Source organism: Acanthaster planci, linkage group LG03, assembly GCF_054643075.1.
Source record: "Acanthaster planci isolate LZ-2023a linkage group LG03, COTS_SCS, whole genome shotgun sequence".
In the NCBI taxonomy this organism is placed as follows: domain Eukaryota; kingdom Metazoa; phylum Echinodermata; class Asteroidea; order Valvatida; family Acanthasteridae; genus Acanthaster; species Acanthaster planci.
In genome coordinates, this window is record NC_141779.1 from 17,512,700 (window position 1) to 17,540,197 (window position 27,498).

At 42.7% G+C, this 27,498-nt stretch overlaps 2 protein-coding genes across 4 annotated transcripts in view; one reads left to right on the forward strand and one right to left on the reverse strand.

Annotated features, from left to right (window-relative positions):
* Positions 1 to 27,498, forward strand: part of LOC110989314 (ribosome biogenesis protein SLX9 homolog) — a 47,507-nt gene that overhangs the window by 10,966 nt on the left and 9,043 nt on the right. The gene's annotated exons all lie outside the window — the stretch shown is intronic.
* On the reverse strand, positions 704 to 26,933 carry LOC110989302 (uncharacterized). Of its 2 annotated transcripts, none has more exons than XM_022253596.2 (2): positions 26,188 to 26,933; positions 704 to 2,610 (listed from the first exon to the last, which is right to left on the reverse strand). In XM_022253596.2, the coding sequence occupies exon 2, from the start codon at positions 2,533 to 2,535 to the stop codon at positions 1,156 to 1,158; it is 1,380 nt and encodes a 459-aa protein (XP_022109288.1). In that variant the 5' UTR covers positions 2,536 to 2,610; positions 26,188 to 26,933; the 3' UTR covers positions 704 to 1,155. The 2 variants fall into 2 exon arrangements, with proteins under 2 accessions (XP_022109288.1, XP_022109297.1); XM_022253605.2 differs by lacking the exon at positions 26,188 to 26,933 and adding an exon at positions 10,299 to 10,434.

The window sequence follows — 27,498 nt, forward strand, 5'->3', positions numbered from 1 at the left end:
CACAAACTATGCAGGTAAATAGTATTCTTCAGTACAAGCAAAGTGGACGGAAACAAGTGACAAGGGAGTTGATTTTCGAAGTGCGATCTTTGCTTTTACCACAGTGACAAATATTACTCCTAGAGTGTTAAAGAGATGCACACAGTTAACTCTCAAAACTGATGATACACTTTTTAAAACACCACAGAAATCAAAGCAAAGCAAACAAAGCCTTCTTTTGTAATATTGATACCCTGTCAAATAAAAGTCTAAAATAAGACAAAGCATGACTTTTTGTTACAACAAAATGATGCCTATGCATGTAGATATCATTCATGTTTGACTGCATTTAAAATTTAGCATACAAAATAGGTGAACTACAATAGTAACAGTAACACCGAATATAGATAAATGTAAATGTATGCACATGGAATCAAAGCTAACGCAGTCAACCAGTCCTGCCAGACAGTTATAGTGAAAAGTGTTTCCTTGGTAACCGACACTGGAGTACATGGTGTCAAATTATCGAGATTTTCTCAAAATGGATACTCTTCCGGGGCAGGACGAAATTTGAATTTTCAAAGTGGCAAGAATTATTGACTACACCCACAAGCATGACTATATCTACGGTTCACTTCAGCTGATATGAAAAAGTTTGACAAACTCTGATTAAGTGTGACGTCATGGGTAGTTTTCAAATGAAAAACAAAAATGCGCAAGAAAATCATGTTTGCCAGTGTTTTATTGGCAAAAGCACTAACTTTTTAAAATTTTTGCTCAAAACCCCACTAGATTGAGAGCATTACCAAACAAGCACACACATGTGGCAAGTAATGCGGTGGGTCTGTCCTCCCAAAAGCGACCACACCCCTCCGAAACTGAAAAGTTCGAAATATAGTGTAACACTGGCTAATACTGAAAGCGTGTGGTGCACATGTTTTAAACAAAGAATTTTGCTCGACTAAACCACACTGAATAAACCAATTAAATGTTTTATGAACTGTCTTGCCCTTTGCGAAATTACAGTAACTGTTCTCTCGGATCTTGAAAATGTACCGCAGGCAAGCAGTATGAGATTGAATCATAGAGGGTGGAAGTCACAAGGTAGCTGAAGCCATCAGTGATGCCCGTACATAGACATTCAAAATAAACCTCATAATTCCCTTCATACTTTCTTCACCTTTCCAGATGCCCTGATAGTACTGTATTGATTTCATTAAATTCCTCGATATCCTCGCACAACTTGCTTAGTTCCCGTTTGCGCAGCACCGACTGACACACGACCTTTCGCAGAATCCGACCCATCTGGTCGTCTGCGGTCTTCTCGTCGCGGTCCGTGAGTCTCGGGGTCGGAGGTCGGAGGTTGATGATTGGCAAGGTGTGCCTCCGCTGGAGGAGGCTATGTTGCTCAGATGACGGTAGCTCTAGGAGGCTCTGGTTGGAAACCTCTAGCAGAGATCTGACGTTCCCCCCACGAGATTGGGTGGAGACACGGTGCTCGTCTCTGTCGACGGTAGAAAGGGGCACACAGTTCAACATGTCATCTGGTATCATCGGCTCATCATTTGTTGCTGTCGCCACGCAGCCCCCGTCTGAGTACTCCATTGCGTCAGCTGCACCCCCGACTGCACCCTCCAAGACTTCCATCTTGTCCATCAGCTCGCTCAGTGAGCTTTGTTTGGTCAGCACGTAAGTGCTGCCCTTCCTAGCATAGTCACCAGTGTTGCTTCTGTGACGGCCTTGTTGGCATGACTGTGCTGATATGTCAGTGTCCATGTTAGCCGTTGGATGAACAGGAGCCAGCTCACACCGAAAGTCCAGAGATTGCGTTCTCCTCAATGGCCTATCTGAAGGCCGCGTCTTACAAAGTTTCCCAGGGGTCTTGTTAGCCCCTTTCATGTGGCTGAATGCCTTGGCCGACTTCTTCACAGGCATTTTTAAGTCAATCATCTTGTCCCTCTCCGGCTCCTCTCTGGTGACCTTGGATCCTGTACAGGTTGCCGAGTAACTCTTCAGCTTTTCGCAGTATCCGGACCGTCTGTCCACTGACGGTATGGTGGCCATTGGCGGCAGAATCTTGGGCATGTCCTTGGAGCTTCTTTTGATCAGGTGTCTCTCTTCGAGGCTTCCTGACCTCCACCACTTGTTTTGTTTGTCCCGCTGCAGTGGATTGCTCCCTTTATCGAACATTGCTTTTCCCTGGACAATGTCAATTGGGTACAAATCTGGAGGTGATCGCCCTTTCCCCATCTCGCGGAATTTTGTCTTGGCTCCTCTGTTTGGAAATCCTGGGTTAGTCGATGACACTTGGTTGTAACTAGTGGCCGTACCTGGGTCTGCCATCCCACTGCTGCCACTGTTCTTTAACCTGCTGACGAGCCCTCCCGCCTGCTGCTGCCGCTGCTGCTCCTCTCTAGCGAGCGATTCCTTCATGCTCAGAATTTTGCCAAGATACTTAGCTTGGTGCTTGTGTGTGTTTTTGGCGTCCTCGAACCACTTGGGCTTGCTGTCTGTTGGCGTTTTACTACCAGCTGGCTGCCGGCTCTTCATATGCATGCTGTGACACAGGCTAGCGTGGAAAGAGGAATTCCTCCCTGTGGCCCCCCTCTCTAGCGATGCCCTTCAGGAAGACTGAAAGGAGATCAAAGCAAATATTTGAAGATTGAAGCATGCACTGTCACTTAGCCGATGTCGCAGTCTGAAATGTTTTTCGCAACACAATGGAATAATGCAGTGGACTTAGTTGTTTTAAACCTACGCAGATTCGATTCAGTGAATTGGAAATGTGGAAAGACTCGACCGCCCAGTTAGGCTTTGGGTCTACCGTTAGGCTTTGGCGAAAACAGAAAGTCTTGCAGTTTTTCAGTTAGTACAGTATATCCGCTCAAGGTCCTTCTAGAGGAATAAAGTTAACCTTCGTCTGTTGTCTATTTTCGTTTTTATTGTAGTCGGTGTTTGTGTTCTGCATTCCGTTTGCCTTGTATGTAATATATGTACGTGTATTTCCAGCCGGAAACAGTCAATCTTGTGTTGGATGGTACAGTGTAATTTTGTGATATGAAACCCGGTTACTGCTTTCTCTGCACTTATTAGGACTGACTACGACGGCGGGGGCATGCCATATTTTTCACTGCAAAAGGTCGGATTTAAAATGAACGCCTGTAGTGGCTTAGCTGTTAAATAAACAACTCACCGTAACGTGCATACATATACATATAATGTCAATCGCATTGTAGAGGGGTTGAATCGTCGAATGTTGCCTGCGTCAGTTGTTATATTCGGCTTATTCAGTCCACTCTTTTTTATTTCGAATTACGAAATAGGGGGGCCTAACCCTTTGAGGTACCAAATTAGTGGCTTGAACGTACAGCGTTAACTGGCATATCCCCCGCCCCATACATCAACACACACCCACATTTTTACTGTGGATATTCCTTTGTTCTCCCGTGGTTAAGAAAACTCGGGGAAATGCTCCTTTCTATCAAACGACGATAGCCCCTTCAAAGTGGATTTTGGATGATGATTTCCTGGGCTGTTACTCTTTATTTTGCCACAATAACTTTGACCCAAACATGCCTCTGAAGATTTTTTTTTGTCTAGAGGGAAAACTATGCGCATACATGTTCGAGTCCGATGTCATCTAACCTTACATTGTGTGGACTCTTGTGCAGAGGTCCACACATTGTATGCTACCCTTACACACGGTTAAAAAAAAAAGAAAAAATTAACACGTACATTAAATAAAATTAAATTAAATAAACAGTGCAGTTAGAAATACAAAACAAATTCTGAAAACGTTTAAATAATTTCAGTAAATAAACATTAATTTGAAAAATCACACTCAACAATTACCGTAGCGACAAACAAAAGGGGACAGTGTTGTTTCAGACCGTGAAGTCGTGATTATAATCTCTGTATATTTAGCACTGTTGCGCAGGGTTTTACCATGGCTTGAGTCTTGAGCACGGAGGGTTCAGACGAGAGATTTATCGACATTGACACAATGATCCTTCCTCCTATGAGCCTCTCCGCATAGTTTAAGTGATTCATTGAAGAATGAATAGTCTCTAAATAACGTAATGATTTTAAAAGCCCGATTTCGTTTTTGTTACATGCCATGAGATCGTTTGAAAGTGATACCCGAGTGCAAGACTAACCCCGGCGCATAGCATACTCCAGCATAGATCTAACGTAGCCGCCGTTAATAGTACTTTAGAAATAACAAATATGTACATTTTTTTTGAGCTGCACAGTCGATTTCCTTTTTTGAGGAGGGTTGAGTGAATACTGCAACAATAACGACGGCTTTGATTTACAATGCAATGAGCATACGTCAAGGGTTGTTAACCCCCCCTCCCCGCCTTTCAATTCCTCTCATCAGTGCGCGAGTAGAACTACATGGGCAGAATAATAATGTCTTCTGCAATTTGTACGTCACCTTCAGCGGGCAGTCCACCAATTCGCCGACAAAGAGAAATGTCGGGCTCGTAAAAATCTAGCGTCAGCCTGTGTTGTTTTCCCCTTGCTGCAATATCGACGCACGAAGAAATAAAAAGCAGTTCACCTCTTTTAAAGTGAAAGTGAAGTACAAAGCTGTTGTATAATTTATGACCGCAGGCAATGTTGTGATATATTGTGATTCGGTTCGTACCAGTTGTTGTTATTGGCGCAGTTCGCATTGGCTTGGTTGTCTGCTTCAGGCACGTTCCTTGATTAGCAGAGCATATACAGAGATGGAGGGGTTCACCCACGTGGACCTTTTTTCACATGCACAACAATAACCCCCGCCGTAATTCGCTACACCCGACTTATGGACTCGTTATTTGGAAGTCGTTCCACAAATCATTATATACGGTTGTTGTCTAAAATTGCTAACCTAGAAGGGAACTCGTCATCGAGAGGGGTTCGAACTCCCCCTGAACCATTTAATTCCTTCTCAAAGGTTAATTTAACAGTGCTTGTACAATGTACATTTGTACGTATGGATCGAATGCAGAAAGCAAGAAAAAGAAGATTGTCAGTGGTAATAAGATGGTGAGGAAGGCAAATATCAAAATGTACAGCCTGGTCTCAGCAAAGACGTTTTCAATGTAATCCATTCCATTCGATTAACCGCCCGAGCGCTATTTCCGAGTTGCCCACCTCTGCATGCCATTAGTTTTGCATGATTGTGCAGGGCACTCAGTGTGCTGTCTCGCTCGGCACTCGGGCATATCCCTCGAACAAGAGACTGCGCTTTGGTCAAGGGCAAATGTACGGGACCCAGAGGTTGCCAAGAATGAGTTGAACTCATGCAGACAGTGTCATGTCCTTCGCCTTGACGCTTGTTCACGTTTTAGCGCCTGCTTTTGATCAGCTGCCGGCTCCCAAGGGGATGAATTGAATAATATCTGCTCGTAAATAGCAGATGAATTCGATTGTATAAAAGATTCCATAGTTCTCTAGCCTAGAGAAGGCTTTATGAACCGTTCTTTGGAGACTTTCTTCATATTGTCGTGGCGATGAGTACATCAGTCCCATGTCACCGAATTTGTATTTAACCAGATTACTTCACAGCTGTAGGCCTACTCATTAAATTTTGTTGGATTTCTTGACGCCATTTCTTTTACTTGATTAGTATTCAGACGTTTTCATAGCGTTAGTCGGTTACGTCATACAAATGCTTTAGTGCCGGGCATGCACTTCAGCATGCGAAACATTATGTAGCCTGTGGTATCACCATGTGCAATGTACAATTTGCTAATGTGGTAAAGTTCTGGAAGAAAAGACTTTCTTTCAGACTTTGGGCTTCAATGGTCATCCTGACTTCCAGAAATTCTGAAATTGAAGATGCTAATGATGAGATGCCGTGTATTCCTGTTTTTGATTTTAAATGGAGGATTCTAAGTGCCACATTATCACTCCCTCAGAGCGGAATCTCTTAGGATTTGTAGGCCAAGTTCTTCAAATTACATTTGGTGCCAGGTTAGACAATAATTAAGCATAGAGTCCCCACGCTGATTGGATAGCGCCCATCCCTTCAATTAAAACGATTATTTCGAGTCCATTAAGGGCAAGCATGCATCGTGCTCATTTTGTCCACATACATGTATTTCCCAAAAAGTGTACGGACGCGCTCAAACAGCATTTCAAATTGGAATTCAAATTCGGGATTTGGTAAATTTGTGCCAATCATCCAAGTAAAATGAAACGTTACTTTGCGCGATGTTTTGATTTACATGACAGCAAATTCTCCATTTGTCACTGAGTCCATATGCGTCAATGTTAAATGAAGTAAACACGACCTGAACGTCTTAAAACTAAAGAAAGAATACAAGCAATTCACAATAGTGCGCTTCCAAGAGTTTGCAACGCGTTGGCCAACCACAGTGCGCGAAATCTGTCGACCCTTTCCAAACGCGCATTGGGTCGACAGATTTCGCGCTCTGTGATTGGCCCAGGCCCACGTGTTGCAAACTCTTGGAGGTGCACTTTTGTGAATCGCCCGTAATATGGCTTGTAATCTCGCAGTGTCTGGTACTTGTTTGGATTTCAGTTGTTCAAAAGTTATTGCCCGCCATCCAAAATAGACAGAAAACGCGAGCATGATTTTCCCCTTCAGTTTTGTTTAAAAAAAAAATGACGGATGTACTTCTTGAATGTGCGGCGCAGATGATCTGTGTTTCAAAAAGGCGAGGTCTTTCAGGAACAAATCACGGGCGTGATTAGTCGGCATTTGACTCTGCTGATCAGACAGACTATGAGCCGCGAGCGGAACCAAGAGAGGGCGCAATTTTCCTTGTAACGGAGGCTTCTTTGGTGGGGACTGGACTTCGCTGGTTCACAAACGAGTATGAATGTGCTTCACCAGCAAAGTGAACACTCCCCACCAACACGGATCTTTCAATCAAAGAAGGGGTGCTACTGCTCGAGGCGGATCCCGTGCGCCTTCCGCTGTTCCCAAGAGCTTCGGACGCCCTTCAGTTTCGGCATGCGCTCTTTAAGTACCGAACATGGCTCGTTCTAAATTGCTTACCACCGCAAAATGTTACATGTCCAAACACTAAACTTGGCAACCGGAATTGTTCACATCACCGGAGTAACCGGAGAGCACATTCAGTCAAATACATATTCACTGAAATAAATTTGAATGCCAATGTGACAAATTTTGACCTCTACTTTCGTTATGTGTCCATGGGTTTTAAAGGGTAGGCCTAACCGCAATTAATTTTGTTTAAATGTAAATCTTCAAAATGCACCTTTGTGTCTTAATTGACCTTATTTTCAACTTTTGTTTCACTGTTTTAAAGGATATTTTACTGCCTTCTTGGTTTTTCTGCTAATGAGCATTTTAATATTTGTGAGCAAAACTGTTATATCATCCCAGGAAGAAAGCCTCAGTGTTACATTGATTTTGAAACAAAAAAGTCATGAATTTTTGTGGATGTTACTGAACCAAATATTCTCTTTTTTGCTGATTTATAGTTGGTCGTGTGCATAGTAATAAGCAAACATCAACCCCATTCTCACCAAAGTTTTCAATTAAGTATATTCTGGGTTCACAATTTGTCTTCCCTAGATGACATGATTGACGTCACATCAACGGCGCCCTCAGTTGTCTTGGAAAGCATGAATAACTGCGTCGTGGTGCCCGGCAAAAGGGCGTAAGCGCGCCTAAGTCCTTTACGTCCTTTTGGCGGGAAGCATGGTCACAGCAGAAAAAAAATGTTCCTGGCAAAAGGGCGTAAGAACCACACTCTTTTTATAAAAACGGATAAATTTACTACAAAATCAACACATGTTGTACAAAAAGTAACCTTTGAACAACTTGTTGAAGGACTTGGATTTTTTTTCCTTCCCCCCCCAAATTTTGATATTTCATTAAAATAAAACAGTTGCACACACATGTCCTTTTGCCGGGAAAAAAATTAATTATTTTTGCAATGATCATGCTTCCCAGCAAAGGGGCGTCAGCGCCTAAGCCTTTCCCCCAGGCACGCGAGTGCATTTTTCAATGCATTTATGCCAAATACGAATGTAAAAAGAGTTATCAACCATTGAAGAAGAGTGCATATTGCAGAAAATTGTGTCTACAGAAACATTCTATGCAGGTAAACTTTAAAGAAATTTTGCCCCTTTATTGACGCACTGATTTTGCCTTAAAAAGACATGTCTGATGGCAAACACTCAAGGAGGATCAAAACGCTTGAATTCGGACACCATTGCTATTAATTCATCTTTAACGATACATTTTAACATGAGCGAGATGACGAGACGGGAGTGAACTTGGCTTGATGGATAAAGTGCACTTGTCCATCTACAACAGATGTAGTCAAAGGCAAGTAATTGTGATTGAATGTTCGTGGAACTCAGTGAATTATGTACAGGACATGAGGAATTGTTTGCGTTCGGAGATTGATCACAACATTGCGATTATGGCATATCTTCCAGGAAAAGATGGAGAAGACTGTCAGGTTTGATCTTTGCCCCTCTTTATTTTCGTCTTCTTTTGAAGTCAACGTAATGGCCAATTTGATCCACATATTGGTTAGCTCTGTTACAACATAATTTGAAAACGTTGTATGAACACTTAGTCTCGGATTTTAGTTTTCTTCAGGATATTCTGAAGGATGGATCCGGAGGGAATTTTTGGCAGGCTAAACTTATAATTCATGTAACCTTTTATGGTCTCTCTGAAGGGTGTGGCTACATTTTGGAGGCTTTTCACGCGGTTTTTGAATGAAGGGAATTACTGTCATTACTGACCCCCCCATACTCGTACGTAATTCCGGTCTCAAAGAGATCGTCTTAGACCCGTATCCAATGTTGTACGATGTAACAAAATAACTCGCTTGGGAGAAGTTTCAGAATAACAGAGATCCAATGTCCTTTGCGCAATTCTGACGTCAAACCCTGAGCTGTTTTGTCAGTATCAGCGCATGGAGATATATTTTGCATGAACAGAAAGGGAAGGGTGCCAAGAAGCACCTGTTGTGTTTTAGATGTTTGCCAGAACAGTGTGACATTATAGCAGTTTCTTTCTATAACAACGGATTATATTCGAGCAATGCCATTCTGATCGCAGCGAAGCGCATTACTTGAACTAAATGCTCAGACAGAGTTGGGAAATTAACACTTTATACTCGGTCAGAGTGTAAAAGAAAGACGCACTTGGCATTTGGCGTCATGAGCACAATGACTAGTGTCAGCCAGCGACGTGAAGGTGCCTTCAAATATGCGCGTCAACACTTGCACCAAGCGTTGTGTATCCGTCCCTATCGCTCCCGCGGCGATTTTGATGGCCGAACGCAACGCCCACGTGTGTTATGTTAATGGAGTCGGTTTTTTTTCGGTCTGCGAAAGTGAAATCATGAATGCCTTGTGTACGCAACGCACCCCAAAATCGCACGTATGGAAAGGCACCTTAATTAACTCGTTTAGCGCGCGAAAAAGCACGCACCCAACGGATGACGCCTCACTTGCTATAGTAGTGTCGTATCTGACGCCTTCCGCCTCTAGTGAAGGCAGCGCCTGAAGCGTGTTTGCGGAGGTGACGCCCGTGTACCCTCGGACTGAGCGTCACCTGCAGTGTTTTCGGGGCATGCAGTGCACAGTGATTCAAAGTCCGTACAGTTTGATGGCAGTGGATACGTACCCCAAGACCAGATCGGTTAGATTGACAACACTGATTACTTTAGCTTGAATTAAAAACCGCCAATGCCTTCTACCATTTTTATGTACCTGCTCACCATAGTTTCCGCAAATGTGCTTCCTCCATTGGTTTTGAACAGATACCAAGCTCAAAGGGCCTCGAGACACGCGTGCCGAGCTGATCATTTTAATCATCTTCATTCTCGACACAAATGTCAATTTGGTTAGTCTATATATCAACAAGAAGAGACTGAGGCAGGAAATACGAATCGATTCCACTTGGTGCGAATTTTCAACGACCCACCTTTTACCTGCATGCCATTCATTTGGCATAACTTTCATGCCTGTCAAATTCATGGAAAAAAATAGTCATGTCCTAACCATTGAATTAAGGCAGTTACTTTTTGGTTATTCAAAAATCTGACCATGTGTTTATCCTCTGTTAAACTTCTGCGTATTCTCAACCAAACATCCCCTGCGTTGGACTGTATCAAGCGACCACACTGCAACGAATGTGTGCTCACAGGCAGCGAAAACGCCGCCACCACTCGTGTTTTTTTAAAGTCCGTCTACGCAGCAACGATACTGTCAGTAGGAATTCCAAAGCTTAAATTTTGATAACAATGATGTGATTTGGCTCTTCAGTTAAATCTCACCACTTCCTCACTTAAACGTTGTAATATACTCACCGACAGGACGACTGCTCACAATGCCTTGGAATCCGCAGAGCTACATACGATTGCCGTTAGTCGATACTTCGGTAAACTGCAAGCCCGACCGCGTGCGCTTTGATAACAGTGTGTGTGTCGTCTAATGTGACCGGTCCTATCGGTCGACGTGGCGTCAAGCGAGATTTTACCCGGATGAATTTTTCTCTTTGCCCCTAGTACTCAACCCCCGTCGTCTCAATGATTATCTTGGACCAATCCCCGTGCGGCCTAGCAACGTCTCCGACGCACGACAGAGTGATGTCATCACTGAGATGTTGTTTTTTGTATGGCTTTAATACCATCATTACTTTCAGTCTTAAGAGCGAAGATGAATACTGATGATGTTAGTGCATTCAAGATATAGATGTATTTTCCTTTGATTACGATTAAGTCCCTATGTTCAAACTGACCTGTTTGTTAATTACTGTTAGTGCAAGGCCTTTCTGCCAATTAGAAATATATATTGAACATCTGGATCTTACTTCATGTATGTGCCTCTAGCTGTCGTGTGTACAATAAGGCACATCTTAAATAACGTCCTGTATACCAGGCAAGAGTCTCGAGAAGCTGACACTTGTAGTTAAACAGTGACGAATTGAAGGAGATTACAAAATTTGTTTTGATAGTATTTGCTACTTTGCCGTGACAAAATGGATCATGAAACTTCATCAAAGCTTTATTTATCAAAATCATGACTAGTTTTGGAAAAAATACATTCTGACTGAGGTATAAAGTGCCCTTTAGAATTACCGGGAGAGTGGTCTTTGTGGGTGAAAATAATGACAGGGCCTTAGATTTTCACCTTCCCCGTCAGGCAAATAGCTCCTTTCTTTGGTGGTCGGACAGTCTCGATGGATGTTCTCTGTAGAATGCATGATGTTGCTGTGAATTTGGTCTGTGTATTTATTGCTAGATAAAGTGCAGCGATATCAGTGTCAGTTATTTTATTGGAACTTGGAGTGGTGCTGTGAGAGGGTGTGGCGGCAAGTCAAAGATGACCCCCCCCCATCTTGAGACCACAGATAAATGGACAGACAAACTGACCAGCGAATTCAAGCGAGAGTGAGGCTTACTGCGTGGCTGCACAATGAAAACTGCCAGAGTAAATGCGCGGTGTACTTTATTTGGTTACCGCGCACAGACATCACAGCGCAACTTGAGTTTCTCAAGACATGGAGAGCCAGTGGCTCTCCGTCGGTTGAGTATGTGACGTTGACATATTTTGGACGGAAAAAAAATGAAATCGAATTATCCCTGGATCGTCGTGCATGGAAGGAGTGGTGTTTGTCTCTCCTGTTCAGGTGCATGGACAAACCTTATTAGATATACGACAAATGGCTGTGCAAAGTTTATGAACCTGCCAGCCTCTCACAAACATACCATCTTAGGGAATTATTTTCCGGTCGGTTTAAAGATGTTTCTGCACACCTGTATGTGAACAGTAGTCTCTGACAGTCCCATCAGAGACAGGTGTATTTGTTGCCACTTGATAAAAATCTGCGGTTAACTGAGTCAAGTAGCTTTCTTGGACCACTGTATCTAAGGAGGAAACTATGTGATCAGAACGCGACCTAAGGCTGTACATGTATGTTGCCTTGTTGGTAACACTTTGGGAAGTGGAAATTTCGCAATGTTATTCCTGCGAACGATAACAAAAGAATCGAAAACGAAACCTTAGAAAAAGCAAAGGCATATGAAAAACAACAGAAAAATTAGGTTAAACTTCTCCAGTTTTGTAAGGTATTTGGCATTTGCGCAAGTTTACTTTGACCGTGTGGGAGTGAGTAAATCGACTCATGAACAAGAATGCAACTATAATACGCTAATGCTTCACTGTAATTTAATTTATTCTTTTCTGTATTATTTCTGTGTTTTGGTCTGGGGACGAGGATGTTGAACTGCTCATGAAGCCCTTTTCTCAAATTATTAATCATCGAAGACCAACGGCGGATCGGGAAGGGGGCACAAAGCGGACCAAGTTCCCCCCAAGAGGGTTTTGTTTTCAAGCAATCGGAGTGAAGATATTAAGCGCCTTAAATGGAGGTTGTTTTGTATGAACAAAGCCAGGAAAATTGTTTTTGAGCAGCTGCATGGTGCAATCAGTTAATGCAAAAGTGCACCGAGGGTGCTCCGTACCGGTACTTGTTTTGGCCCCCCCCCCAAAAAAATGGGTCTGGATCCTGCTTTGTCTAATGCATGTGCAAGGTGTCCCCCGAAAGGTAATCCACATAAAGCGGCATGTGACCAATCTGTGTACTTGACTACCATTTCTTGCGATTTTATCATACACTCGTGGTAATAAGATTTCTATTGATTCTTAAGCTGAATACATTGGTGACAAATTATTTACGCAAACCATATAACTTTTCGGGGTGGCCGCAACTAGAGGGTCGTTGGTTCCCACAACGGCACAAGAAACAGTCTGGGTGGAATGATTTGATAAGGGACAAACATTGATTGAAAAGGCCATAGCAGACTATCCAAGAATACCGATGAGCTATATCAAAGTGTATTTGGACATGACTAGGCTGTGATGACCGTGCTATGTCATTGTATGAACCCCGAACGGATTGATGGGGCCTGGAACGTGCTGAAGAGATGGCAACGATCAACCCAGAATGGCATTTGCTTGCAAACCGAGGCAACAATCGTGATCAGAGTACTTAAGATGGATCCTTTGTAACTAGCGATTGTGGTTCAGTAATCGGTTGAAGTACGCGCAGAACATAAGTTGGAGAGAGGGGGTATTGCACTTTAAATTACATTAAACACCATTCGAAAGGTTCAAATGCTAATTGATCAAATTGTCATGCATTTTAATTATGAGAAGTGAACCTCCTGTGCTCAACTTTCAGCGTTATCACTGAAGGTGATTTCGATTTAGTTTTCATGTAAGTTTATTCTGAAGTTAAAAATGGTCACTTCATAGACATGTTTTTTTTTTGTGGCAGCTAGATGGCAACATTTATCGGACCATATGGCAGAGGGATGGTTAAAAATCGACCTCTGCAACCAAACTTCCCAATTTTCTTAAGACAAACTACATGCCGACGGTTCACTTCAACGGGTCTTTTACCATGATGAACTTCATGGCGCTGTTGGTAGGCTCCATGTACTGTCAGGCTGTAGTTTATATGATCCCCTTGTGTGTGAGTTCACTCCAGTCGATACTCAAACTGCATCATGCTTGCTCGTGCTTTCGGGTAGGCGTAACTCAATTTGCTTGCTCGTCTATGCATCGGACCTGTTTGATGGCACAGGCTAACTCGCACGAGAGTGTGTTTACCTCTGTGAACAATAACCGAGAGCGCTCAACTTCACATTGAGTAAGTCTTTGACGTTACATCAGCGGCTCAGTACTAGGGTGTACATATTACGTTGGATCAATAGACACCGAGACAACCTGGCATTTGTAATATGAATTTTGTAGAGGGGAAGAGTGCAGTACAGGTATATAGGAAACTTCGCTAGACTGCCTCGAGTTGAAGTGCATCCCTAAGCGGCAAAAGAAAGACAGACAGTTGTAAGTCTTCCAAGCGGGTTCTTGCACGCGTTCTGCTTGTGTGCAAAGACAATACATTACGGAATAAATTTGCTCCGTCAAACGCGCCATTGGGTGCGTTCGATTAGCTTACACGTGTAAGTCAAACTTACACGAGAGCGTTCGTTTAGCCATCATGTGATCCTCGTGCCTGGCCTGGTGTCAGCCACTACCCCCGGCTGGCGGGTCTCTGGAGGCTGCCCGAGTGTAATGACGTCACGGATGGACTGTTCCTGCATGGACGTACATGATGGAACGTGGCGGGGACTTGACCTTTTTCCCAGAATGCCTTGGCGAGAACACTGCAGCGCTCGATTACCTCATTTCGAGGCTTCCCTTGGTGTAACACTGGTGTATTCAGGGAAGCTAATCGAACGCACCCATAGATTTCCATTACAAACGCGCGCATACGGGTGCATTCCACCAAATCGTTGTATTTCTGCGCGCTAGCTCATTAATATTTTGTGATCCCACGGGATATTTACAATAAGACAGACCATAATCAGGAGGGATCATAGAACTATTTCTATATATCCCGAATTTGGGACTGATAGTTTCCAGTTCGGGGTATTTCTTTCACAAAGAAGCCCCAAATTGCGGACCAATTTTGGATAGAGGCGGGCGGCTACATTCAGAAATGAGCGCTTAGTTTTACTGCTGTTTTGGGGGTATCTTCCTTGAAAGGCGAATAAAAAAGATTTTCGTGGCAAACGAAAAGTTTATATGTCTGTGAATGCAACCCTATGCCGTGAGTACCAAAAAGCACGCCCTCTTTTGTCCCGCTCGGAACGGATACCATTTGTTTTCGTTGCATACCAAGAAAAGTCAGCTTCACCATTTGAATTTTGTTACCTCAGATTTTCCTTCACTGTGAGTGTCCATTTGGGGTCCCCGGTAGACCTAACATCTCGAAGATTCTCTGTTACTGCACGACTTTTGCAAGCGAAAGACGGGTTAAACATTGTTGTTGAACTTAACAACGTTGTGGCCTCTTTAATAATACAAGCATGTAATTATTATAATTACTCTTAAACAGATTCAAGGGGACTCGAGTTCGTTTCTTAATCTTATCTCAAATATCATTAGTAAGGTTCAACATTACTATTCCCTTTCATTCCTGGCATGAAATGGAATAGATAAGGTTTTCTCAGCATGTAGCGTTGCCACCCGATTCGCCTACTCACTTCTACTGATAGGCCTGAGGCCTGTACAGCAAAATAGCCTGCAAGAACTGTGATGCTAATGTATGTCAATACAGTAGGCAAACTTACAAGTGAGGCTAGTCAGCGTCATGAAAATTTGCAAGCAGGTGGCTCGAACAAGCCTCACTTATAGGCCTAAGTTTGTCTACTGTACTGCATAAATATATTAGCATATAATAGTATAAAATATATTAGCATCACAGTTAAAGCATGGCTATTTTGCTGCACAGGCCTCACTTATAAGTAGCGTTGGGTAGTTGGATCGGGTGAGTGTTGACACCACACACTCAGGCAGAGATCGGAGGGAATCCACATTCTGGCCCCTGGTACAGATAATTGAACTCGCATGGGTCTTTATGTACCAGAAAACCAATCTGATCCACTCCAGAGAATCCATTAGGCCTATAATAAAACTAATAACACTTTATTCTCTTTGAGAGAAAAACACCTCAGCCACTACCAGAGAAACAACCTGATGCACTTTCAGAGAACCATTCTGATCCACTACCAGAGAACCTATCTTGTCCACTACCGTGGAACCAACATGATCACTACCAGAACCAATCTGATCCACTACCAGAGAACCATTCTGATCCACTACCACAGAACCTATCTTGTCCACTACCGTGGAACCAATATGATCACTACCAAAACCAATCCGATCCACTACCAGAGAACCAATTCGATCCACTATCAGAGAACCAATCTTGGCCACTACGCTAGAACCAATATGATTCACTTCCAGAACCAACCCGATCCACTACTAAAGAACCAATCCGATCCACTACTAAAGCATCAGACAATTACTTTGATCCGGAGGCATACCCAGTGGGGGCGGGGGATAGGCAAGTTACCTCTTGGGGACATAAAGATCTTGAACCCTCCAGTAACGGTATTGTCTACTTCCATTCTTTTTCGGACGAAGTAAATGGGCAGTCGTTTCGGGAAAAACATCCATACCCGTTCGATTCATAGGTACGCCATAACCCTGGTCGCCTAGGACTTTCTATGTTTTGAAATGAGAATAAGAGTGTCTGATTGCACATTTAGTTTGGTTTAATTTTAAACCTACATTGTAATTTCATGTTGTGGCTACGCCCTCTTCAGTTTTAAAGTAAGATCTACAGAACTCTGAGATCAAAGTTAGCCGGTCGCAGGGTACCTTTCAGAAGAGTGTGTGTTAGGCAGAGCGCGAAATTGGATTTCCTGTGAAAATAAATTACGCCATTTCTTAACAGGTCGACTGTTTACGTGCGGTTTGCTGTACAGAACTAATTACTGCTTTGGAGTGCGGAACGAGTAGCCGACCCAGAAATCTGGATTAATGGGGGAAATGTGTCAGCGCCTGACGTTACAGAATGGCTATGTTTTCTGACCTGACTTTCCATGCAGTGATAAAATAAATTGTCGACTTTTTTTTCGTGTTGTCATCATTTGAAAAAATGTATTGCCACCCGAATTTCAAATTAATCCACTGCGCTGTCCTTTGTTGATTAGGAAACATGTTTGTGGTTTATCATAATCAGCGACGAAGCCTCTATTATAAAAAGGATTTTATCAGCTCGAATTCTAAAACAAATTTTTTAGAATTAGAATTTTAAAATTTCATCGTTATTGTGAATATTGTCAACCACCATTTTATCTAGAGCATGTACCGACTTTAAAAGGTAAAGACAACAACGTCATTGTGGGGGTTGCAAGGGGAAGGCGATGCTTTCCCCCGCCCCCCTTCCGAAGTAATGTTTAAAAAAAGGAATCGGCCTATTAAAAAAAGAAAAACGAAAGAAATGAAAAGAAAATGAAAGGGAATAAAAAAAAATCACCAATTTGCTAAAATAAAACTTCAAAATTAGATGATCCCACTGTTAATGATTATTTTTTGCGTTACTGAAAAGCTGTTTGCCTCCCCCCTCCAAAAAAACCTCCTGGCAACGCCCATCTCTGAACCATTACAAGGCGAATTGGCATGCCCATATCCCAAGTGAATCCACGCCTACATGTATTTCCCTGAATATTAGACGATTTGGTACAAAACGAAGATCAAAATGGGCGCTTCCATGCAGCCTTTCTGCCCAATAATTTTTTATTTTTCCAAATGAATCAAGCTAGTACCTTAGGATTCACAAACAAAGGTTGCACCAACCCACTATAAAATGTTGTGCGTGCGCTGAATGAAAGCAGTCAATGTCAACCCAGTGCGGGTTTCATGACCCAAATGCACCGATCTTTCACAAGATCACGGGGCTTGTTAAAAACGCAGTTTTACGATGAAAACACCAACCATGGCTTCAACCACTTTACAGAATGGTCTATTGCAAGAGTGTGATAACACGGCAGGCTGTCTTTCATTTTTTCAACCTTGATATACTTTTAATTACACGTGGGGTAATATACAAAATAAAATAGCGAATGGCAATATAGATTAAATGCGTTTAGGATAATAGGGTCTTTCGTCGTCAATAAATTAGCCTTAAAACTACTACGTTTCTAGTGAGTGTTGGAACACAGGTTGTATGTTGCATAGGGACTATTTTTATCAGAATTTAACAATGTTTCAACCAGTCGGGGCCGCTTCATTTGGACCTCATCAACATTACAATGGACTATAATGCACCCATGATACAAGAGTAGGGCCTACAGGTGCCCTGTTTTATGGTACATGGGCTGATCTTTAGGGCTTGAATTCCTCGTCTGCACATTTTTATATCAAACTGACCCATAAGTAAAGTTGAGAAAATTCGCTGAATTGGACATTTGGCCACGATCCGTGGGTATGGATCGAGTGTAAACCAATTATCTACCCACACGCGCAATCCCGCTGCAGGGTAGTGAATCGCAGAAAAAAATTCAAACCAAGTTGAACCTCAAAATCTCGATCAAAATCTGAATGCACGTCACTGGCCTCCACTAACGTCAAACACTGCCCCGATGCACTTGCGCTATGATATGCTAACGACGGACATCTAACTAGGGCGCCCACATTCATTTTGTTTTACCACACTCAAAGGGGTTTCCCTTATTGGGATACTATCCGTGCTTTTGGATCAGACCAATATTGCTGTGGTTACGACCGATGTTCTCATATGAGAGCTGACCGTTCTGACAGCTCAAACGAACCCTCTCTCTCTTCAGCTCTGCGAACTAATTAATTCGTGTCCCAACAGTCAACCCCTTCTTGAAATGTAGAGCACCGTTGCCAGTTGCCTGTCGTTCACTTTTAACACAAATCCAAAGTCTTTTTGAAAATAATTAACGTTTGGCTTCAAGTTTCCCGCCCTTCGGTTCCAATCGCCGCTGGCGGAAACGCTGTAAGTTGCACTGCTGATGGGCTTTTCTGCGTGGTGTAGAGCAGCCGTGTCGGCCAAGTGGCCGAACGGCATAATTGAAGAAATCCCGCAGAAGGGGGAGATTTTTGTTGATGGGTAGACCTTGCAAACAAGAAATAATGATGTAAAGGCTTTGTGTAGCATGTCACAAGTGGAATCCTTCATACAATTTAGAAGTTGAACGAAACACCACTGTAAATTAAAAGTACATTCGAGAGTCGAGACATATAGCCTTAAGACTGCATTTGAATGAGCCTGAGGGTGTTATGTGGTTTTATATAAAAAAAAAAACCAGAAAAATTGATTCGATACAAATTTAAAAAACCACCGGTCTAGGGTCTTTTTAATTTTAGCCACATTCATGTAGTGGATAGAACCCCCAGCTGACTCCAACGCTTAACAGCACATTTAATGAGAAAACATCCAGATTAGTAACAGGCGTAGAGAATGTCACTTGACCTTGGAAAGGTTTTTATTGGTTTGGTTCAATTTGGCTGGGTTTGGCACGGTTCAGTTGGTATAATCATTGGTGAAAGGTACGCTGAGGGTAAGTCCATGACAATTTTTCTACAGATTAGGCCTATATTAACCATGTAGGCCTATCAGAGACACCAGATCCGACTTCAATCCTTGCTCAAGGAATTCAAGATGGCCGCCACGTGACAGCTCTGCAAAACGAGAATATAGAGCTATGCACACACGGTACGTACGGAAGGCTCTGGGATGAAATACAAAGCGTTGCAGTCACAAACAAAGTGTCATTCAGCGCAAGGATACCGACTGAGTATAGAATACATGGACAGAGAAAAGGGGCATTTATAATGAATGTCATCTGGAACAATGGATGCTGCGGTAAACTGATAAATTACAATGGAACATTCATCGCCTTTGCGGATGACCCTTTCATCTCCTCACTGCGAGTGCATCCGGCATTGTGTAGATGTCCTTCCGCAAAATTAATGTACGCTGCCACTTTACACGACGGAGTATATTCGTTTCAATTTGAATTGTTGCGAGTCACGGCCCTTTGCAGAGGGATCATTTTTAGTGAATAAAAAAGCCTGCACAAGTTCAATGTCTTCATGAAATGTTTTCGTCGAAAGTTGTGTTAAAGCCTATCCAGATTTACAGTCGTACCTCCTCAATTTCTTTGCTAAAATAAAGTATTAGTGAGCTAATAATAGTGTATTTATTTCTTTCCATTTGTTATTAAATTTTGTGAGGACTGTTGATAAACAACCTTGGTTATTTAATCCTGAAGTGGACAATGCGCATACTGTGTGCGAATATTGTCCGTTTATGCATGATAAGGTTTGGCGTGTTACCCCAGCAAATTCAACGGTGTATTCTGTACAGTCGCACCCGATTAGAATTCACATTCTCGGGGGACTTAACAGAGACCCTACTTGTGTTGGCGCATCCTCCATAACAGACAAACGCGTAATGAGTACGAGTAAGGGGAATTCGAAGCTAAAGAAAATGGGGCTTGTGTCGAGGGAAGGTTTGGTTACCATGCCAACGAGGGACGTAGTCTGCCAGGCCGCATGCACCTGGGACGACATGAGATTGTCTCATGCATAGCTTCCCTTCAACCAAACAGCGACAAAAACACTCACAGAATAGACGCAACAAAGACTCACAAATTAAGGGGTATCAGTGATGTATTTGTATAGATAATGTAATCCAAATTTAACGAGAGCAGTTTTAGTAATTTTTTGATGAGGATTCTGCAATAAGTAAATTCAATCGAAGCAAAACGTGTCACTCTCTTGTTAGAGAGAGAGGGGCGTCTCATTGCATGTTTGTAGTAAAATTACTTTCATTTATATTTGTTGGCACGAAATATCGGTGTTTGAAACTCAGCGTTTCGCAGAGCATGCCGTGACTGTCTTCAACCATAGGCAAAAACTGAACCAAACCGGGCAGGGAAAGCCGGCCGATATGCAGTGGCGTAAATTTGTGTCGGTAATTGGGGGGGGGGTTGACTTGCCTGGCCATGGAAATTGAAAAGCGGGGGGTGGACTCTATCCGGTTCGTAAGTGACTTCGTCGCAAAGGCGGACGCGCCACTGTTTGCAGACCCCATTGGACAATCGCTGAAGTTGCGCATTAACTTGCGGTTCCATGTAAAAGGCGATCAATGCATGGAACCCTGTGTGCAGTGCATGTGCAGTTGGCTTGGTTTAAACTGGTGACGTCACACTGTGAACCAGCGCGTGAACCAACACGCGCGTACTTATTCGTTTGCACTGAACTTCCTGGTTCTAAATGACGTCACACTTCAGTACATGTACTGTATGATGAAGTGGTCTTTGTTGAGAAGGTTGGGAGACAAACTGTCGAGCGACGTCACCACCCAGGCAAGAAAATAATAGGCTGGTCGTCAATAACACTGAGGGCAGGCAACCTTCAACGTACATAAAGAGTATTGGATGCCCCCATTTTTAGGTGCAGAGCGCACACGTCTGTTAGTTTTTAAACATTCAACATGATCAAAGTTGTCGAAAAGTGGAGATCAGTGTGCAAATTAAATCGGAATGCAGGGTGGAAAATCTGCAAAGAAAAGCTCATTCTATCGGTCATTTTTGCGCAGGGACGCCACTACTCGAAAATCAATGAAAGGGGTTCGGAACATTGATCTTGAGCGGATTTAAAAAAAAAAATGACGGAAACGCTCCCGTTTCAGTATCACGTGATCATGTCAGCTACCGGACCTAAGGACTTGTCTGAAGAACTTGGCTGCATATGACTTGATATCACACACAACTCCATGGAAATTGGCTTGGCTGCAGCCATAACCACAGGCGCGTGCCAAAACACTAGGACTTTATCAACAATGATCCTGTGTCGATTTTGTAAAAGCATAGACAGTGCGTTTGTGTGGTCTATCACGTAAGTTGAAGCATCTATGAATTATAAATTACACTGTGGTTGGTTGTACATCTGTACAGCTACAGCTCAAGGGCCGTGACATTTAAAACTACGCATATTGTGTACTTATAAAAGGAAACATTTATCATTAATATAAGATCTTACATTGCATTTTGCTTGATGGCCATGTCAGTGATTCAAAAAAGAGCACTGAGAAACGAGGCTTCCTAATTCAAAGTTTATAATTGAATTTGGTTGAGCGCTCACATTACGTTCGGCTGTAATATCCGGACACAGAATGGTTAGGCACTCGGCCGAATTGGATGCGGGAAAATTAGCTTCAGTCGATTTCAATAGCAGGCACAGAATCCATAACCTCAACCACCCATGAGCAATTCCCACGTTGTTTCCAGAGTACATGTACAGTGTTGTAGGAAGGGTCAATAATTCCGCACGTTCCCAAGGAGAAAATTCCTTTCTACCCAGAAATCTCCAAGGCCGGATTTTTATCTGCAAATTGGTGCTTCCTATGAAACTTATTTGAAAACAATGTTTGTTGAATTTTTGTTATTTCTTAATTTCGTAGAGGGATTTTTCATTACTGTAGGGCATATTCTTTGTGTGTTGTATAGGTTTACCATAAAACTTGCTCACAAAGAGAATATGTTTTCGGCTGTTTTCATCAAAATTATACCGTATAATGACGCTCATATCTATGCTACTTTTTTTCTCACACATCCCGAGGGGAGGGGAAGGTTAATGTAACGAGGTATTCTCTGGACCTTTTCACTTTTATACTTTAAACTCAAGAGGTCGCTCTTAGGGAAAGAAGAGTAATTAATTGGTCTTTCGCCCAAGTAGGCTCCTATGTCCAAATCCTCTCTATGGCGCCAGTGACCTTCAACCCGGTTTAAGTTTAAAATCATTGAAACTAAAGGATCGAGGACTATTAGGGTTAATTTCTGCTGCTCTCTTTGGGCAAATTTTGATCAAAGAGGAACACAAAAGGCTTAACACATTTTGACAGATAGAGTAGGCCTAAATGAGCTGGGTTCATTGGAATGTGAACCAACTGGTCCCAATCTGTACCGTTATCTGCAATCCTATATAGTTCCTTAACAGGTTTTCTGTCGGGGAAAACAAGCGATATACCATTGATGTTTGACAGGAAGCAGCCGTTGCTTTAAGGTAGGCCAGCAAAACCAGTGACGAAAATAATATCCTAAATATCCTGTAAAATCCTGCAACAAAACTTTTTACGGAAGAAGATTTTGTAGGCTGAAAGAGTTAGTCAATTCTCATTAATTCCACGCGTGTCAGCAAAAGAAACACGAAACTTCTCATCGACGTTAACGTCAAGTCAGCAATTATTGTCTGATTTCCCGGATAGTCCTGGCTAACTCGGCTTCTCCCTTTGCTCGCCATTCAGTGTATAATGGACGCCTGTTTATTAACACAAATAAAAACAGTAACAAAAACCTTAAATGTAGCTGATTTTAAAACAAAAATCCTGCAAACGAAAATAAATTCGCAAACGTTTTGGATTAGGAAAATTTGTTTTGTTTGTTTGTTGGGTTGTTGGGGTGTTTGTTTATTTGTTTTTATACAAGGGATTGGTGGTAGTAGCTATTTTTCAATGTACCCTTCTCCTACTTGAAGTACGGATGTGTCCGTGTAGTATCCAGCTAAAAAGGCCAACAAAAACCCCATGACTTGATGTTTCGTGAGCCATATGACTATACAACACGCGCCCTTACAAACAATAAACGAGTGGATTTCGAGCTATCTTCAGCGTAATTAACTTCACGCCAGCCTCGAGTTATTTTATATGACCAGTTGCCTCGAGCCCTTCTTGCAAAATGTAATCATTATACTGAGAGAGATGGCAGAGAAAAAGCAAAAAAAAAAATCAGGGGGAATTAGGTCTTATGTGATCTGGTTGCGCTAGAAGCCTTGACTTAAAACAAAACGGCGAATACCTTGTCGGGTCATTGGAGTTTTCAAACACTCAAGCATTCCAGCGTGTCTGCTGCGGTATATTTTATAGATTCAATTAAAATCTGTGGCATGTTTTGACATGCAGTAGGACAGTAAATTTTGCTGTTTTCATGTAAACGGCACAGCGACAGCGTGATGCACACTAACAGACGCAAATCTTGCAAAATGTAAGGATCTTTCTCCTTGTGTAATAGGTAATCACAGTGCCCGCTTCTCTGTCGCGCACTGGCAATCTGTGATTCCACCGCACATGCATTTTTCGTACCCTTGACGATGACATCACCACTCAGTGTGTCAACTTTCATTTCCCAGTTCGTACGTGAGCCTCTTAGCTTATTGACTGAAAACATTTCGTGGCAAAACATATACTTTCTTGTTCGCGTTTGAAGAGGGAACAAACCTATGCGGACAAATGAGACATTGTGTGTCTATTTTTATTTCCTAAAATGCAGTGCCAACAGGGCAGCGGTGTCGTGCCAGTTCCGGCGCTTGAATTGACAATGCATTCACCGCCAAATATTTAATATTATAACCGTGTAGACTCTACAGCATACAATTTCACGATTTTTTTTAAAACTACGGAACACTTTACAATACCCTGCGCTGCCGTCACCACACGAATCTGAAATTACCATGGTAACTTAAATTAAGACTCTTACCCGACTCCTTGTGTCTTCTCTGTCGCTATTGGATCTCGCACGTGATTCATATCATAATTACGAACAGAGTCTGTTTTCATGACCACATAAATTGAGGACATGTTTTAGATTGTTTGAGGGCCTTATTATTTTGTCGTTCTGCTAACATGTCTTGAGCATTCGTGAACATGATATACTGTATATGAACACTTTAGGTCATATAAATGGAAGACTTCATATATTTAGCCCTCAAATTTTAGGTACAGAACTGAGTCTATGACTCTGTATACACGTTCACTTTCTTTTTTCCTTTAAATGCTTAGTGATAAATCATAATAATTTTCTCGATTTGTTTTTACCGTTTCGTTACAGCCTGCGACAGGCCTCAGTTCATATTCGGTTCAAGCAAAATTGGAAAATAATTGAACAAAAAGGCTGCTGCTAATGACATTTGAGAGCTTTTGTCGCGTCTCCGAGCTAATCAAAAAGCTTGCGTCAGACTCACGTCGTGGCTAACAACATTAAAAATGGGCAGGGCCAAATCGAACTGGGGCAGAGATTATGCGAGTTGTTCAACCCAGCTGAGAAGTTCATGCACCGCGGTGTCCACCCAACATTGTATCTAAGGACACCAGAGGTAAACGGGAGTAGTGTTCTATCAGTGGCAGGGGTGTAACGGGAATTGGGGGATTGTAAGGGGATGACTTGCCCGCCCATGGAAATGGGGGGGGGTGTAGGGGGGTACTGACACCATACGACATGTTCATGATACAGATTTACATCGGTCATATGTATTACACTCCTACAGAACCTTACATCAAAACGGCGCATTTATAACTTAAAAAAGCCCCCTTCCTTCGTGCTATTGTATATTTTGGTTGTTGGCAATCCGAAAAATTCTTCACAATCCTTCAGGTTTCTCACCACAGAAAGTTGGGGAAAATTCAATAGCCCATACCTCCAGGTCAGAAAGTGGTGGGGGATACCTACCCCCCTCCCCCGGATTTACGCCCATGATCAGTGGGCTCAGTCACAAACGGGAAAATCTGGGGTTTAGCATTTCGCTTGAGTGCACTCGTAAAATGCGCGCGCGTCCTCAGCGCGGAGTAAGCAAAGTGTGAAAGGGCAAAAATGTAGACGCAAAATCGTAGGGCCAGTGTAGGGGCCCAGTGTGGGCCCTGCCTCTCTTCAGCCTCTCTGTTCTGCATGGAGCGTGTTCATTTCTAAGCTTTAGTTCCATGGGAGGGGAGATGGGAATAGCCATCGATCTTAACGTCCATCCGGCTAGAGTGGTGTACTCTCATCCCCCCTATCGCGGGGTTGGTCATGGTTGTAATTCTTTGGTCCGTCACTAAATTTGCTAAAAGCTTCCGAGAGATAGGCCCTATCTGAGAAAAAAGATTGTCTTTGCGTACCAGCTAATTATCGAAACGAGTCAGCAAATTGAATGGGACAGCTTGCATTTGGAGTTTAATGCCAAGCGTTCACTCACGGAAGCGTTGGGTTTTCATCTTATTATCGAAGATATCGTCCTCTGACATAAATTTTCAACAAAACCCATGGGCCTCTATTATTGAGACGGGTGATCAGTAGTGTAGGGAGAAAGTTAGGAATCGAACCAGTGTGTTCGTGGATCCAACAGACCACAAACACAAATTGCAAAGCTCCAAATTCTCTTTATCTTAAACATATTTTGGTTTTGTTTGTATTGCTTGCTTTCCAACCTATCGAATGGCCCTTGAGTCTTGAGTTGCATCTTGAGCAGGTGGAGGATACAAAGACAATACAGCCCCTGTTGTGTTCTAACAGGAAAGGGCAGTTTTGGCTTACTTGTGATCGTATTTTTTTCACGATACTTAAAAGGGGTACATTTTTCATTTTTAGCATTGGTCTATATATAAAATTAATTTTGTTTTGTATTTGTGTTTATTTTATTGATTTATTGCTTGCTTTATTTTGAAAATGCGATCTCGTTGACTTTTGTACTGGGCCCGACGAGGATAATGCATTTTTCTTCCTTCATGATATTCTTGAATTCCTTCCCTATCTCAATTATACACCTTTATTGTTCCAATACGGGATTTCTCAGTGTTCTTTGGTATCTGTCCGTATGTCTTCCTGCCAGGCTGTCTTTTTTGTCGTTTCTCTTATCTATACCATCTTGACTTCCGACAAAATCAACCAGCGACACGTGGAAAATGAGCTTGAACGTCAGTGTTCGAACAAATCCAAGCACTCATGCATACAGCGTTGAGAACACCCTGCAAAATATCACCATCTAAAGTCTACTTACCCTGCCTCTTGGCCGTAGGGCGGCGGTCAGTGGTTAGTCTGCGTTGAACAGACGAGCTGCACCATCTCGTGTGTGTTCAGTTTTGCTCCTTGAGGTTGGATTACTGCCCCACGCTGTCTACAGGATCATCAGCTGCCAACAGCTCGGCTGATGAGGAGCCTAAGTCACCGTCCTCCACTCACTCCTAATTCGCACTGCGGGTAATCAGTTGTGGCTCCGCTGCAACCCGATCGGGTTCTTATCCCTTCCAGTTTGTCGTGTTGGTCCGCAATATCAAACCAATAATGTTATATCTGTCATATATCGGGTCCTTCGCGCTGGAAATGACGTCTGTGTTATTCAATGCAAGGCTTGAGACAGTTTTGTTCACTATTATGCGCAGAAGTCACCAAAGGCCGCAGCGTGTTATGTTACTTGACCGGTAGGATCAATGGTGCCTTTCATGACATTTCATACTGATTCTCGATGACTTAAAAAGAAACGGGACCCCACTGTCTTTGTAGAAAATCCGAGTGCAGAAAGTTTACAGGATAGAGAAAGTAAAAGGAGCCTTTTCGACTTGGAGGGATAAATTACTTGATTGGTTTGGGTGGGTTTGTTGAGCGTGATTTGTGAAATATTCTGGTTGTTTACCTGTCTGTCTGAAGCCAACAGTCTCAATAATGAATTTGCACATGTACACGTAGCCATTGAGTAACAGCACAAGCCCGTTCTGGGTTGATATGAATCTCGCTCGAGATAGTGTTGGATTTGACCGAATAGAGATCAGAGTCCATGTGTAGATTGGTGAGCGGGTATAGGTCCAATTATTGTTTGGAGAATTCGAGGTGTAATTTATTTCGGAAGTCTCATCGATGCTTGACGTATCTGGGACTAGATATCGTGGCACGTCGAAAACTTGACTCAGGATGCCGTCTGTCAAATCATATATAGACTTGAGCGCAAGCTGTGATAGTGACTTTACTACGGACGGGCACCTACATCTGTGTACGAGCACGGAGTGTCACCCAGTGCGTCACGAAGCGAGTCTAGTTTTGCCCCCCCCCCAAAAAAAGGTGAGTGACACGAGCACAGAATGAATGATGAATATGGTTTCCAAAAGTACATACTCCTGTATACATGTACATGTTATTTCAACATAAATGTCATTATTAAGGAATCCTTCCGTCACCCGGAACCGGGCTATGCCATAAGATCTTCTGTAAAACTGCTGAAGCAAATCGGGCATTAATTCTCTGTACATCAGAAAAGTTTTCTAAACGGGGGTGCTTCTGTCTAACATTGTATTTCAAAATACAACATAATAAGCAA